Here is a 13,213-nt window from a genome sequence, read left to right as displayed (position 1 = left end):
TATATAAAAAAACAAGTAAAACAATCATATCAAGCGCAGAGAACTGGCGGCGTTGCTTGCATAGATTGTGCGTGAGATTGACTGAAGAAAACGCTAGTTCTAGAAACTAGCATGAGAGGGAGGGAATTGCGCGGGGCGCGGGGACAACGCCGTTACATTAAGTAACCACCTCTCCCACCAGTTTTCGAACTTTCTGAAGTTTTGTGGTCCACAAAGAATGTCTTTCTTTTGTAGACCTGCGCCTGAACAACATACTCAAGTATGGGAGCGATGGCTACAACTTTGATGTATACAGTTTCGACTAAAATTGACTTCGGCACCGCGGACGGTGGCTTGTTACTTTTATGCACTGGGTTACGGTAGAAGATAACTTACTCGCTTCTTTAGTGTTTTGTCTGGTGAGATATCTTATGTGAAGTGTGGAGAAACATGACCAGCACTGCAAGGAAATAGAAAACGTTGTTCGAAAAAGAAGAAAGAAAATCGAGATTCTTTACGTGCGTTCAACATTTCCATCACTTCATAATTACGTGATATTTTTAGGAGTGACAGCTAACTAGGCGAAAATGAAATATTTTGCCATCATTAGAAACAGCCGTTTGGCGGGAATTCTTTTATCATTCCAGTGTACAATAGCAAGTTGTTTCGTTGCTTCGCGTAAGTGGGCATTCATAAGCCCAATGTTCATTGACCCTTTGAAAACACTCAATCTGCAACAAGCGTCCGGAATATTGGCAAACATGTCAAACATGTCTTCGTACTGTCACACGGTATTATATAACGCTGGGATTGCACAGTGTTTGTTCAAACCGCCAACGAAGTGCTAGTCTTCAGTGCCGGCGTAAATTGATCAGGTCGCAGCAAGGGCACGCTGTGCCTTAGACTGGGTTGCATGTTTACCGTAGACTGAGGACCAATAATGTGGCCCGATACGCACTTATCGAGTAACTAAATAAACCACACCAGTCTCAGCGGCATTGTTTTTTCGTTCATGCCCGGTTACTGACCCGTAATCTGGCGGAGGTACTTTGACTCTATTAGCCCGCGTATTATGTATCACCACGTGTGCCGATAATGTATTGGTGGGGACATTCACTTCCTTTCTACATATTTTTTATCTTAAAGTTGCAGTTACTCTACCTATCAAGATATGTTCTGCTTTCATTACGTGCTCCCGGTCCCTGCCGATGTCACATTTTCGGTAAGGTATGTACCTCAAGATATGCGGTTCGGATTCTTACGCGTCCAGTAGCTCTATGCGTTTGCCAATTAAATAAAGAGGAGACAGCGTGTCTCCCCTTCGATGACAGAACGGACAGACTGCGATGAAAGCAAGAAATATCGTCCACCCACATCGGCACGCAGACACCCTTAGTGTCGTTCCACTCGGATATATAAGCGTGCACATATAGTTGCAGAAGAACTTCAATTTGGCCTAGTTGGTGTTTACTGCATATCACACTGACCGCAAATAAAGACGGCGACAGTGGAAGAGAACACAAAAACGGCACGGGCGGTAACTTTCAACTGGTTTATTCACGGCAACCCGTGGTAATATATAGACAAATAGAACATGCGCAGAATGCAGCAACAAGAACACTCATCAGCTTAGCGGGGCAACCAATTATAAGAAAAAATCCATCTGCGACTGAAACAACCTAACGGAAGTATCACTAACACACTCTCGACCTTTCTCTTCTATGTGATATGCCTTAATCAGTTCGCGTGCAGTTTGGTCCTGGCTTCTCCCCAGAATCTTTATCACCTTGAAGAGTGATTCACAGGGGCAGGTATTGCAGTGCGCAGGCAAGTGGGCTATGAACAAAAGTTAATTAAAGATGAATGGCCGCACTTGCCTGCGCACTGCAATGCTTGCCCCTGCGAGCCACTTTTCAGAAGCGAAGCCTACAAGAAGCGAAGCAAACGGGACGCTCGTCTGGTTGACCTCCCTGCCTTTCCTCTTCTTGCTCTCTCTCTCTCTTTACTAATTAACGACAATAAAGAGCGGCTTAATTTGATACTTATGACACGCCTTCCATAATTGTTCTTACGTTAGCCATTGTGTGTTTGTGAAAGACAATAGCCGTGAGTTTTCTTCTCGCTTACGCTCTCTTTTGCAACAAGCGCCATGACTCTTTTTGCCAAGGGGGGAACCACGAATGGACCCAAAACCACCTATACGCTTTCAGCGCAGCATCTCATCAACAGAGAAACGCATATTTCCCATCCTGCAAAAAAATTAAAAATAAAAAAATAAAAAAATAATTAAACGTATAACCTTCTAGTTTAGTCGCTTATCGAGAAGCCAGCTAAGCCAATTATTTTTATCAGGCTACGCACGCAAAGACAGCTTTTAAACCAGTCGAAAACACCACATAATGTGTTATGGACAGAAAAAAGGTAAGGCGCATTCGCTGCCTCGAATCTCATTATCGTTGTTTTTGTCTGTTACGCCAAGCGATGCAGCGATGACATGTACGAGGAAAAAGAAAAAAAAAATAGGGCACTCGTTTCGCTAACTTCCCAACAAAATAATTTTATCCATTTGTAGCTTTTCTCTGTTTTCCTTTATCCCCCCTTCTCCCTGTCTTTACAATTAGTAGGTTATTGATTTCAGATTGCGATTCGGTTTCGCTTAGGAAAGCGTAGCTTGCGAGCATCTTGATCGGCTGGTAGGTGGCAGATTTAGTAGCGCGCCCGCAACTTGCACAAGTATCGAGAAACAGCGATAAAAATGTCCCCATCACAAAGCTTAAAGCTCTGTTAAGTACTGAGTGATTCGTGTGTGCCATCTGTTTCTGTATTTGACTGGCGTTACACGACACCTTCTTCTCAAGAGCAATTGCCTCAATACCACATTTATTTAAAATTATTCCTCTTGTTTAAACCCATGTGGCCTGCAGGAGTGTTGAAATTAAAGAAAAAAATTCACCGACGAGTTCGATGCTCCCTAATGCGAAATTTGAGCGAAGCTCTATACATGGTTTCATTTCGCGATTTATTGGCTGGCACCGACAATCTGTCTCACGTGGCACGTTACAAACAGAGCGAAGTGAGGTGCAACTGTCTTGCGAATTGGGAGATTGCGACAGGCAGCGCGTGGGTGACGCGTGGGCGTGATTCACAGCAGCCGCCGCAGACAGACCTCCGCTCATGCAGTGCTTTGTTTCAATATGTCTGACGCGCCCTACCCTGGCTCCATACCGTAGTCACCATCACCGCAGGGCTCGTCTTGCGTGGTACTACGTTTTTTTTTCACAGTTTCGCCATGCTTTTCTCTTCCGCATTCCTCCTCGCGCTCTCTTCACTATGACCGTCTTGCATCACCCCCTGCGTTCTGCGTTCGCTCTATCATCTTTCGCTGCAGCAACGGGCGCCTGAGAGCTGCGCCCTAAAATAATTAATAAACGATGCCTTGCGCTTATCCGGAGGAATTACAGGGCCTGTTTAAACCGAGTAGGACGATCAACCGATTGAGTGGCAAGCGCACCCGGAGCACATGGCGCAGAGGATGCTTGTGTTAGGCTGGGTCACGCAGTTTCTAAACCCTACCTAAATGGCAATGACGTCACGGTTTAAGCAAAGTAGAAGTAATGGCAATTACAAGCACTATTTCAGTTCAGATGATGCGTAGGACATGTGATACGGCTGCGGCTTCATGAATGCCATGTGCGGAAACGAAACTGTCACAGCACATAGCTAAAACGGTGTGCTTTTTTCTCTGCACTAAAGTCAACTCTCCAGACGTCGCAAACGCTGTCAAGTGCAGCCTCGTCGAAAATATGAGCGTTTTTGGTCACAAACTGTCTTCGTCTTCGTGGTAGATACAGTCCAGCCCCTGTGTATGTCATTTCCCATGCGTGCGTGAATGGGTCTATTTCAAGTGCACTGCTTCATCAATATTATGGCTCACTAACTAGCCTGCCTCTGTTTATTAGGCCTTCGTCTGCTCGCACAGTAATGGTCACTACTAATGGCAGTGCTACCGTATCATTCTAATGTGATTGCGCTTAATAACACAAAACATCAGAACACGCAATTTTTTTTTACAGCTACATAGGGAAAACGCGTAAGACACGTCCGTGTAATCACACTTGCAACCACCGGAGCGTGGATTTTCGACGTACCAGTCGCACGATAACTTCGAGCGCACAGAATCGGGAGCCTTGCGTTTGCCGCCAGCGTCGAAGTCGTCGTCGCGCGCGGGAACGCGCGGAACCCCGGCCATCGTCGCAGATAAGAAAGGACGAGCTGCTTCCTCTCAACAAGAGAGCGCTTCTCGAGGAGCTCGCGAGTGAAGATGCTCTTTCCGAGGAGAGAGCCGCCGCAAGACGTTGACACCGCGAGGGTGAGCAGTAAACAGCACCACCGGCATCAACAGCAGCGCTACGAGAATCTTTCAGGAGCCCACTCCCCGGAAAGGTAGAAGGAGAGAAAAATAATGGATCAAGGGACAGATGGTCCCGGTTGAAGACAAAGGCGCCCAGATAGAGTCCACTCGTGCCAGCGTCAAGCGATAGAGAGATGCCGCAAAGCGAAGATGAATGAAGAGAAGAAAAAAAAAAAGAAAAAGTGGGGCACGGAGCGTCGGAAACAAGAGCCAGCGCTTTGTGTGTCCGTTTGCTCTTCGCTGGCTCAATTCCACGGCGTTCCCTCCACTGCCTCCCTCCACCCAACCCCTCTCTCGCTTTCCTGGCGTGCCTGATCTTTTTTTTTTATTTTTGTTCCTCCAAGTCCGCATTGTTCCTCGGCGTCGCCGCCGTCTCTGATGTGTTAAAGCGGCTCTTCTTTTTGCACGGGTTCTGTACATCGGACGAAAGCTGCTTTGTGGGTATTTTGTTGTTTGTTCCTTGCAACGCACCGGCTTCTCCTCCTCCTTCTGTATGTTTTCTTTTTTTTTTGAGGTTAAGAATTTACGGAGTCCTTTTCAGGTTCAAAATTTTATCACTTCTCTCTTCCTCTTTCTTTCTTCTCTTTTTCCATCAGACTAGAACTAGATTACGTTGACAACAGGATTCCGTTTCCGGAGATCCTGAGCGGTGCAGGGAAGACGTGGAATAATAATATTAATAATAGCAACAATAAAAAGAATCTGACATCTAGGCAACAAAGATCCGGCATGAAAGTGTTTTCTTGCGAAAGAGATCCCCAGCCCTTGCCTTTCTTACAAGTGTGTCTAGAATCTCTGTCTCTGAAGCTTAGCTCCGAATCGAAACCTTTTTTCCTTCCTTCTTTCTTTTTCTTTCTTTTTGATGCTACCCCTACACCCATGAACTCGCTACTTCTCGCTTGTTTTCACTCTGTTCTCGCTCGCGGAGACCCCAATAGACGTAAGCGTATAAATAGAAAGACACTTCAGACGACTACACAGATACCTTGCGGGTAGTAGAAGGAAGACAAAAGTGCAGTACCGCTGAAGCATAAGAGACACGCGAAAGTAGATGTATTCTGCAAAAAAGGGGACAAAGAAAAAAGAAATGGCTCGAGAACGAAGAGACAGCTTTCTGGTGTGCCGCGACAAAGCCTCGAACACGGCTAGCAGCGTATTTTGTTCGGCCGGCAGGAGACGAGAGACACTGCGCTCTGTGTGCTTTCGATTTCACTCAGTCTTTTGAGTACTGATTGCGAAAGTGACTATGGCTGGAAGAAATTGTTTACATTACCTGCGTTATTTGTAGATATGTGGTGGTAGACAGGGGTCACATTCGTATAGATATATTGTTCTTTTTCACTATTTCCCTTATTGTGTGAGTGTGTTACAATGTAAGTTCTGTGGTATGGTGTCCGTGCTGTTATGCAAAGGCCATACAGCAAGCCAGTGCTGCTGCCTTTTATCTAGGCTATGCATTACCAAAACGTAACGCTTTGAAGTTGAGCTCAGTTTCCTCTCAACTAGCTATGCGGGCATAATCACTAAAAACGTTACATAGTAGAGTCAGTCAACTAGGCTCAATGTCTTTTGGCGTCGCCGTGGCATTGACCAGTCCGTTTTCGGCAAGCAATTTTAACATTAACTTCGAATTGCAAGCTTAACATTATATTCACATGTTGGCAGGTATAACGGATGGAGGGGTGATAGAGCCGTTGTGCCTTATTTGCACTCCTGCGGTACAACATAGATATGCGCCTCGCATTATCACGCAGCTTTTAGCTCTCCTTGGACACTATCCGCATTGCTTTAGCGTGACCTGCATTCGCCTCCTCACAGCCTTTGGACTCGCCTCCATGCTGCTTTAGATACGGTCTCTTGGTCTGCGATTTTTTGAAAAAGCCCATAACTCAGTGGCCTTCCCAGCTGAACGTTGCAGTCATTACAGGTATTCGGAATGCTGCACACGCTCAAAACTATATCGCGAGATTTTGATTCAACTGATGTTTATGGAACAGATGACTCATGACCTATTGGGGAAAAGGGTAGGTCTTGTGCCTAAAGATGCCCAATGTTTCGATATTGAAATTGCTTCAGTGCCTATCACAGAAGCGAGTGAGTATAGGTCAGCTGATGTGAGGCAATTAAATATTTACGAGCAACGACTTTTGTCATTGTCATAGTATAGTGAAATTCTCGCCTACACGATCACATACGAATAACTGACTGCAGAAAAAATACGCAAGTGAGCTTCACCTCAATAAGGCTATTATTGTAAGGAAGCCAGATTTAAAGGAGCATGTTACGTTTATGTAGAATTCCCGTAAACGGAGCACGGGTGGCATGTAGAAGGCACGTAGAAGCAAGCCAGCAAGTAAGCAAGCAAAATGCTCCATGTTACTGGCGCCGGTAGCCACGCAAGACGCACATTTTGACGAGTTCTCTGTGGATTGCCCACAGGTGACAAATGACACGGAACGTATGTAGGCGTGCCTCCGGTGCAACATCAGCGTGTCTATTTTGCTGGCCACGATGCGCACAGCAAAATATTAGGAGAAAAATTAGCGTCAATAGGTGCGCCTAAATGTCGCAAATCATTACTGGCTATTAGGTACATCGCACTTGCGGCGATGCGGATTAATTTTGACCGCCGTGGTTAATCAACGTGCACCTAATTGCAGCGCACGAGCGGTTTCGCGTTAAGACACATCGTAACGTGGCAGTCGCGGGGGGGAGCAATTCCGCGTTCTGGTGCTAAACAACAGGAGGTTATAACCACTGAACCAGAGGGCCGAATACCAGCTCGAATGCAATATACAAGATGCTTCACGTACCTCGATCCATACCTGAATGAAACAATCGCGCACCTTCTTTGTGAGTGCCCTCGTTTCAACCCGCAAAGAGCAGCCCTCTCAGCGACCCTAGACAAACTGGACAAGCGCCCAATGGCAGAAAACAACATCCTTGGAAATCGGCCTACGTGAAGATCAGCGCGATCCGCTATGAAGGCGCTGCTGCGGTACTTAAAAGACACAGGGCATTCTGACAAATTGTGACTGTACGCTGTGTGACGTAGGACTGTACGGTGACATTGCGTAACACTAGGAAAGCCTTTGCGGCCTGCTTGACAGCGCCCACAGAAGCAGTTTGTGTGTACCGTGTGTACGCGCGCGCGAGAGTGTGTGTGTGTGTAGGTTTTTTTTCTCATTATTTTTTAAAAATTTCTTTATCCTTTTCTCTCTCTCACCTATCGCATCCATTTGATCCTCCCCCAGTACAGCGTAGCCAACCGGAGATAATCTCTGATCAACCTCGCTGTCTTTCCTTTGTCTTTCTCTCTCTCTTGAGCCATAATTTTAAAAAATATGCCAGTGCTACGTAGGTGGACAGAACCCAGGTAATGTTGTTTGCCGTCGCTTGGAGATGTTCAAATAATTTTTTGCATTCACTGCTTAATTAGATAATTAGTCTTAATTAATTAATAAATCATATTCTCTATTATTATGATTAGATACAAACATACAGTATTTAGTAAACAAGATCATGTCCCCGATGTGTGCCACACACGCACGCACGCACGCACGCACGCACACGCACACGCACACACACACACACACACACACACACACACACACACACACACACACACACACACACACACACACACCGCACTCACTCGCTCAGTCACTCGCTTACTCACTCTGACACGCACGCGTGCATTTAAGGAAAAGTTTAGTGCGAGTTGCTGCTGAATTTTCTCGGTGGCGTCGTACAAGAAGGGCGGCCGGGAGACATTCGCGCAGGCAAGGTGCACGACAAAGTGCCGCCACCGTTTTCGGTCAGCGGCCGCTGGCCGGTCGCGTGTCTGGATGGCCACCATACGTCTTCCGAGCACTTCGCGCAGTGCTAGCAACGGCCCCGCGAACGGTCCTCTCGTGGCACGAGACGAGGTAGCGCGCGTGCAAGAAAGAGGACGCTGCAGCAGCCGTTCTTCACCGTGGCGGCCGGACAGAGGCGGCGAGGGAGGCCGAGGAGGAATGCCGCGGCGTTTATGGCCCGGCCGTTCCGAGTGCTGGTACTGGCTCGGCTTTGCAGTGCGGCGACTTACTTTATGACCACAAACAGTGCGCGCGCGTTCTTCTCCTAGATCACTAGAGGACGTGGTTGTTTCTTGCTGCTGTGCTGCTCTCTATTGTAGTGTGACACTCCTAGAGTTGATCGTTTATAATGAAGTAAGCATACTGATTGTATTCGTGTACGTGTCATACATTGTGCTTACGATGTGCGCCCGTAAACAACAATATACGGACCACACGCTCGCCGAAATAGCCCAATTTGTTCGTAATTCTGATGCACAAACTTACACTGATGACTGCAGTAGAAAGTCAGTAATGTTGAGTTTGGATGACTTCTGTCCTGCATTTCACGTTACACTGATAAGTGTGAAAAATATTGACTTTAATTGCGAAATTCCTAGTCGGCATACTCTTGCTCAAGGGAGAACGTGCGCAAACCAGCTGACAAGATGAGAATAAGATGAATGTACAGAAACATTTATTCCCGGTTTCAGCAGTAACACTCAAACAAGGGCCAGAAACCTCATTAATCAATTAGTCGAACATATTGGACCATGTTATTGATTGATAATAACTATAACGCTGCTTTTTCTGATAACGGTCACTGGACATATGATATCAGTGCTGCTGTGCGCATTTCTGTTGTTATCCAAAGTGTCGTAAGTCATACGCGTTACTTTTTTCTCAGGGCATAAAAAGTATCGGTAGTTCGGTAAATTTGATCCGTAAGTCATGTGTTAAATTTTGATCTGTATTGCGTATTCCTTGTCCATATTTCAAGAAATTTTATGAATTACTTTGAGAAAGATAAGGTGACTAAAAATGTCTGCGTGGTGTTAGTAAGAAGGCAAAAAATCCTCGAGGTTCCCTTGAGTACGACGAGGTGCGTATAAGAACGCACTCGTCTCGAAAGGAAACAGCACTACCGCAGAGGGTGTTAGTAATAACACGTGGTAATCGATCAAGATTCCTAACCGATCTCATCGATATCGGTGTGCAGTCAGAAAAGAGCCCCAGATGCTTCTTTAAGCAGCCTTTACAATACATGAGGCAATAGGATGCCACGCGGGCAATGGGTAGCACTACTCAGTAGGAAAAAAATCGCGAAAGGAAAGAAGCAGCAACGTGAATGAGGCCTTACAAACCGCAACAACGGCGGCAGGGTCGATACGTTATGGCTGGCGTTGGGCCCCGAAAGCTGCGTCATCAAGAGGTTCTAGCGTGAAAAAAAAAATCTAGAGCGTGAGTGCAGTGCCGGGTCAATATCCCCGAACGGGGGGAAAATAATGAAGGAAACATAACTTGTTGATACGGTGGCGCAACTTTCTCATCTGTTAGGCTATGCACGCCACACCATGCCACCGACAAGCCGTGCTTATAAGCGCTCATAAACGCGGCCACGGGTCGTGCTGGTGTTCATCCATCAACGGAGTGTGGTAAGCGTGGCTACGTGCGTGCACCCATACACACTTCGAGAGAGGTTAACGCCCCCTCCCTCTTCCCCTGCAGCAACGCAGGAACGGTGAAGAGGAACCGGCCGTTGTCATCGCTTCCGGCCGCATGATTGACGCGTCCAGTGCAATCTATCGACGAGGCCCATCACGGAGCTTCAGGCGTTCCTCCTCCTTTGAAGCGAGAAAGAAGAAAGAAAAGTTCTTTTGGCGTCATCAGTTCCCTGTTCTAAGCCCATGCTATGCAAATGGCCAACTCCATAATTTCGAAGTTTGTCGACACATGTAACAAATCAGCCGACCATGATGCTTGTTGGCGAGAATATTAGCCGTATTGATTGTAATTCAAATGGACGCGCCGGTGCTAGCAGTTGACAGTTGCATGTGGCGGCACCATGGGAAGCGAAATAGAGTGAAGTGAAGGGAAGTGAAGTGAAGTGAAGTGAAGTGAAGTGAAGTGAAGTGAAGTGAAGTGAGTGAGTGAGTGAGTGAGTGAGTGAGTGAGTGAGTGAGTGAGTGAGTGAGTGAGTGAGTGAGTGAGTGAGTGAGTGAGTGAGTGAGTGAGTCGCAAGAATGAAGCATTAAAACAAACTGTGGTAGAACAGGTAAGCCTATCCAGTCTTTACTCTGGATAGTAGGGCGGCTTCTGTGCGGTGGTCTCTTCATAACACAAGAATGTTGCGGCGGGGACGGAAATGAATGATAGTGGCATTTACAAAAAGTACACCTATTTTGCGGATTCTCGTCGTTAGAGTCTTCCGTGCAGAGTGACACCAAGGAAGCGAACACTGGAAACACGTCGGACTGGATAAGCTCCCAGATCAGCTGCAAGCTTTTGCCTTAGCCCAAGAACAAGCATAAAAGAGAAAATTTCTTGAGCGGGGCCATGTATAAGCAAGTGTAGACGGATGGCATGAAAAAAAATTTTGCTCCGTTGTTTGCCCTTGATAGACGCTTGTGTTCGTGCCCTGAGACGAACATACAGATGTCCGCATATACTGACAGTTGTAGTTTCGATCAGCTACAATGAACCGCCTCTGGGAGACCCACTAAAGGAATGTAGCAGAACAGGGGAAATGGGGCACTCCACTGGGGGAACACAGTGAGACATACGTTTCCCCACAAATTACAGAGCTTCGGCATCGAACATGAATTCCTTGCTCGTTCAGTGACGCATAAGACGTTGCCCGTTATTCTCATATTTTGCAGCTCACTAATGAAGGATGTCTGTAGCATGCTGTCAGAGACCTTATAAATACTCTTGAGAACCGCACCAGTTCAGAGACCATTTTCTCTATCGGGGCAAAAAATGTGGCTTACCAAGTTTAATACACTCTCTTGAGACGTAGCTGCTGTCTAAAACAAGTCGTGTAAACTGTCTGTTTTAGTGCGATAGCAATTATGTGGACACTGCAGGCGCACTTCTGCCATCGGCGTCGCCGTGGAATTCCGCATAAAGTCCAAAGGCGATAAAACCGTTGTCGCGCGCTGTGAAAGTGTGTGAGGGTGAGCTGGCGAACGCGGTTCAATGTATCGCGAACGCGAGCGAGGTACGTGACCCGGATGCGTGCCCTCTCCTGTCGCGCGCGAGGCAAGGGATTCAGGTGAGAGAGGAGGGGCGTTCTTCGCCGGCGGCTGCTAGGGTGCCTCATTGTCCTCCTCGCCAGCCACTTCGTACAGAGTGGAGACAACCGCGGCGTCTACTACGGCGTTGCCACGCGTATCGAGTTTCTGTGTCTTGCGTCTGGGGCATCATAGCCTTCGGGGCTTTTCCACCATTTTAAAGCTTACATAACTATTTTTCAACGCTGAAATCAGAATGAAAGTTTTTCGACGTTTAAATCATGCCCCTTCACTCATACAGTCAGCGTTCGGTCTCTTATATCTTTCCTTGCGTGGAAGAGGAGATAGGTTATTAAGAAACTCACACGAGAATAATTGCTGAAGCATGAAGCGCCATCTGTGCCTACACTCGGATATTCTCTGCCACAGCATTGTGAGCTCGGAATACGACTGAAGCGAGTGTTTGTTGCAGCAACGCTTTCTCTTCTCTCAAAAGATGAAAGAACTGGTACCGCGTTTCCCACTCGAAAGGCTTCCACGCTTTTCTAGCACGGATCGGAAAATGTGGAGCTTCCAATTACTCGAGCCTCGGGCGCTTTATTGATTCACGCGTTGGGATTTTCTCCCTTTCCGGTTCATTGTTTTCTTTCCAGGCGATGTTGTTTACACTCGTTGGCGCGAGCGACACGTTGGCGCCGCGTTTCAATTATTGAGACCCTATACGAGGCTCGCACCACGACCGCGCGACAGACGAGCGACGTTCTTCCGCTGAACTCAGGGACGGCAGCTTCGTCGTACGCTCGCGCTGTGTGGCGTGCAACGAGTTTGACCTACTGCCGATGTAAACTTTAATTGTCGTCGGTGCAACAGCAGGTCGCGGGCTATGTCATAAAGCAGTGGTTCAAAATAAAAGTCTGGGCCCGTGTTCAAGGAAAAAAAACTAAATCTCCCAACGCTAGAATTGTTCGTAAGTGCAAGTTCAATACAATTCTGATGCTGGACATACGTCAGCGAAGGCTGCCGGCCAATGTCAAAAAGGGACTCGCCGTTCCGGCCCTGCGAAAGGGGATGCCTAGCGAAGCAGTTGAAAACCACCCCTACAATTGCTGAAGGGGGTATGCAATGCATTATGGATTTAGAGCAATGGTAGTAGCGCTGTTTTAGAGTAATGGTTGGAATGGGAATAGTGGTAATCTTGACAGCACGCCGCAGTCCATAGTGGTGCTGCAACAACAGGCTGGTAATATTATGTACGATATAGGCTAGGGATGACACACACCACGTCGCAAGCTGGCGTCACCATGGCAGCTTGCGCTACAGTAATATTTGCCGGGAAACACATGCGGGGAGCGCTACGTGCTTAGCATTGCTATCACGAGCATCTTACCATCAATTATGTGGTTCGGATGCTTTTTGAGCATGTTTTTTTATTGAAACGTATGCTGTTTTATATATTTTATGTGTGAGTACAAAAAATGTAGGCACTGCTCGCTTCACTTTGTTGAGTGCTTGTAGCCTCTGCCTTAAGGGGGCATGAGCCATTGCATTTTTGCTTGCTTACGAGTGCTCAGTGCTTACGGGGGTATGAGCCATTGATGATGATAGTTTTCTGTCGACGGACGCGAAAGAATCCCCGGATCCTAGCCATATAAAGCTTCGCTGTAAAAATCACTTACAAGCGAAAAGCTTTGGGAGTATCGCACCCGAAATTTTTACCAGGCATTCTTTACACAAAGAACCATTTGGCCACTGTC

At 47.0% G+C, this 13,213-nt stretch overlaps 1 protein-coding gene across 1 annotated transcript in view; it reads left to right on the top strand.

Moving 5' to 3' along the window:
- Window positions 1-10,328, top strand: part of LOC142579572 (uncharacterized) — a 146,274-nt gene extending 135,946 nt beyond the window's left edge. The window contains exon 5 of the mRNA XM_075689925.1: window positions 9,955-10,328. Coding sequence (XP_075546040.1) covers window positions 9,955-9,971 — 17 coding nt within the window. The 3' untranslated portion in view covers window positions 9,972-10,328. The remainder of the gene's footprint in view (window positions 1-9,954) is intronic.
- The last annotated feature ends 2,885 nt before the right edge of the window (window positions 10,329-13,213 follow it).

This window comes from Dermacentor variabilis, chromosome 4, assembly GCF_050947875.1.
Source record: "Dermacentor variabilis isolate Ectoservices chromosome 4, ASM5094787v1, whole genome shotgun sequence".
NCBI lineage: Eukaryota > Metazoa > Arthropoda > Arachnida > Ixodida > Ixodidae > Dermacentor > Dermacentor variabilis.
The sequence above is the reverse complement of the archived record's forward strand: the minus strand, read 5'-3'. Positions and strand labels throughout refer to the sequence as shown.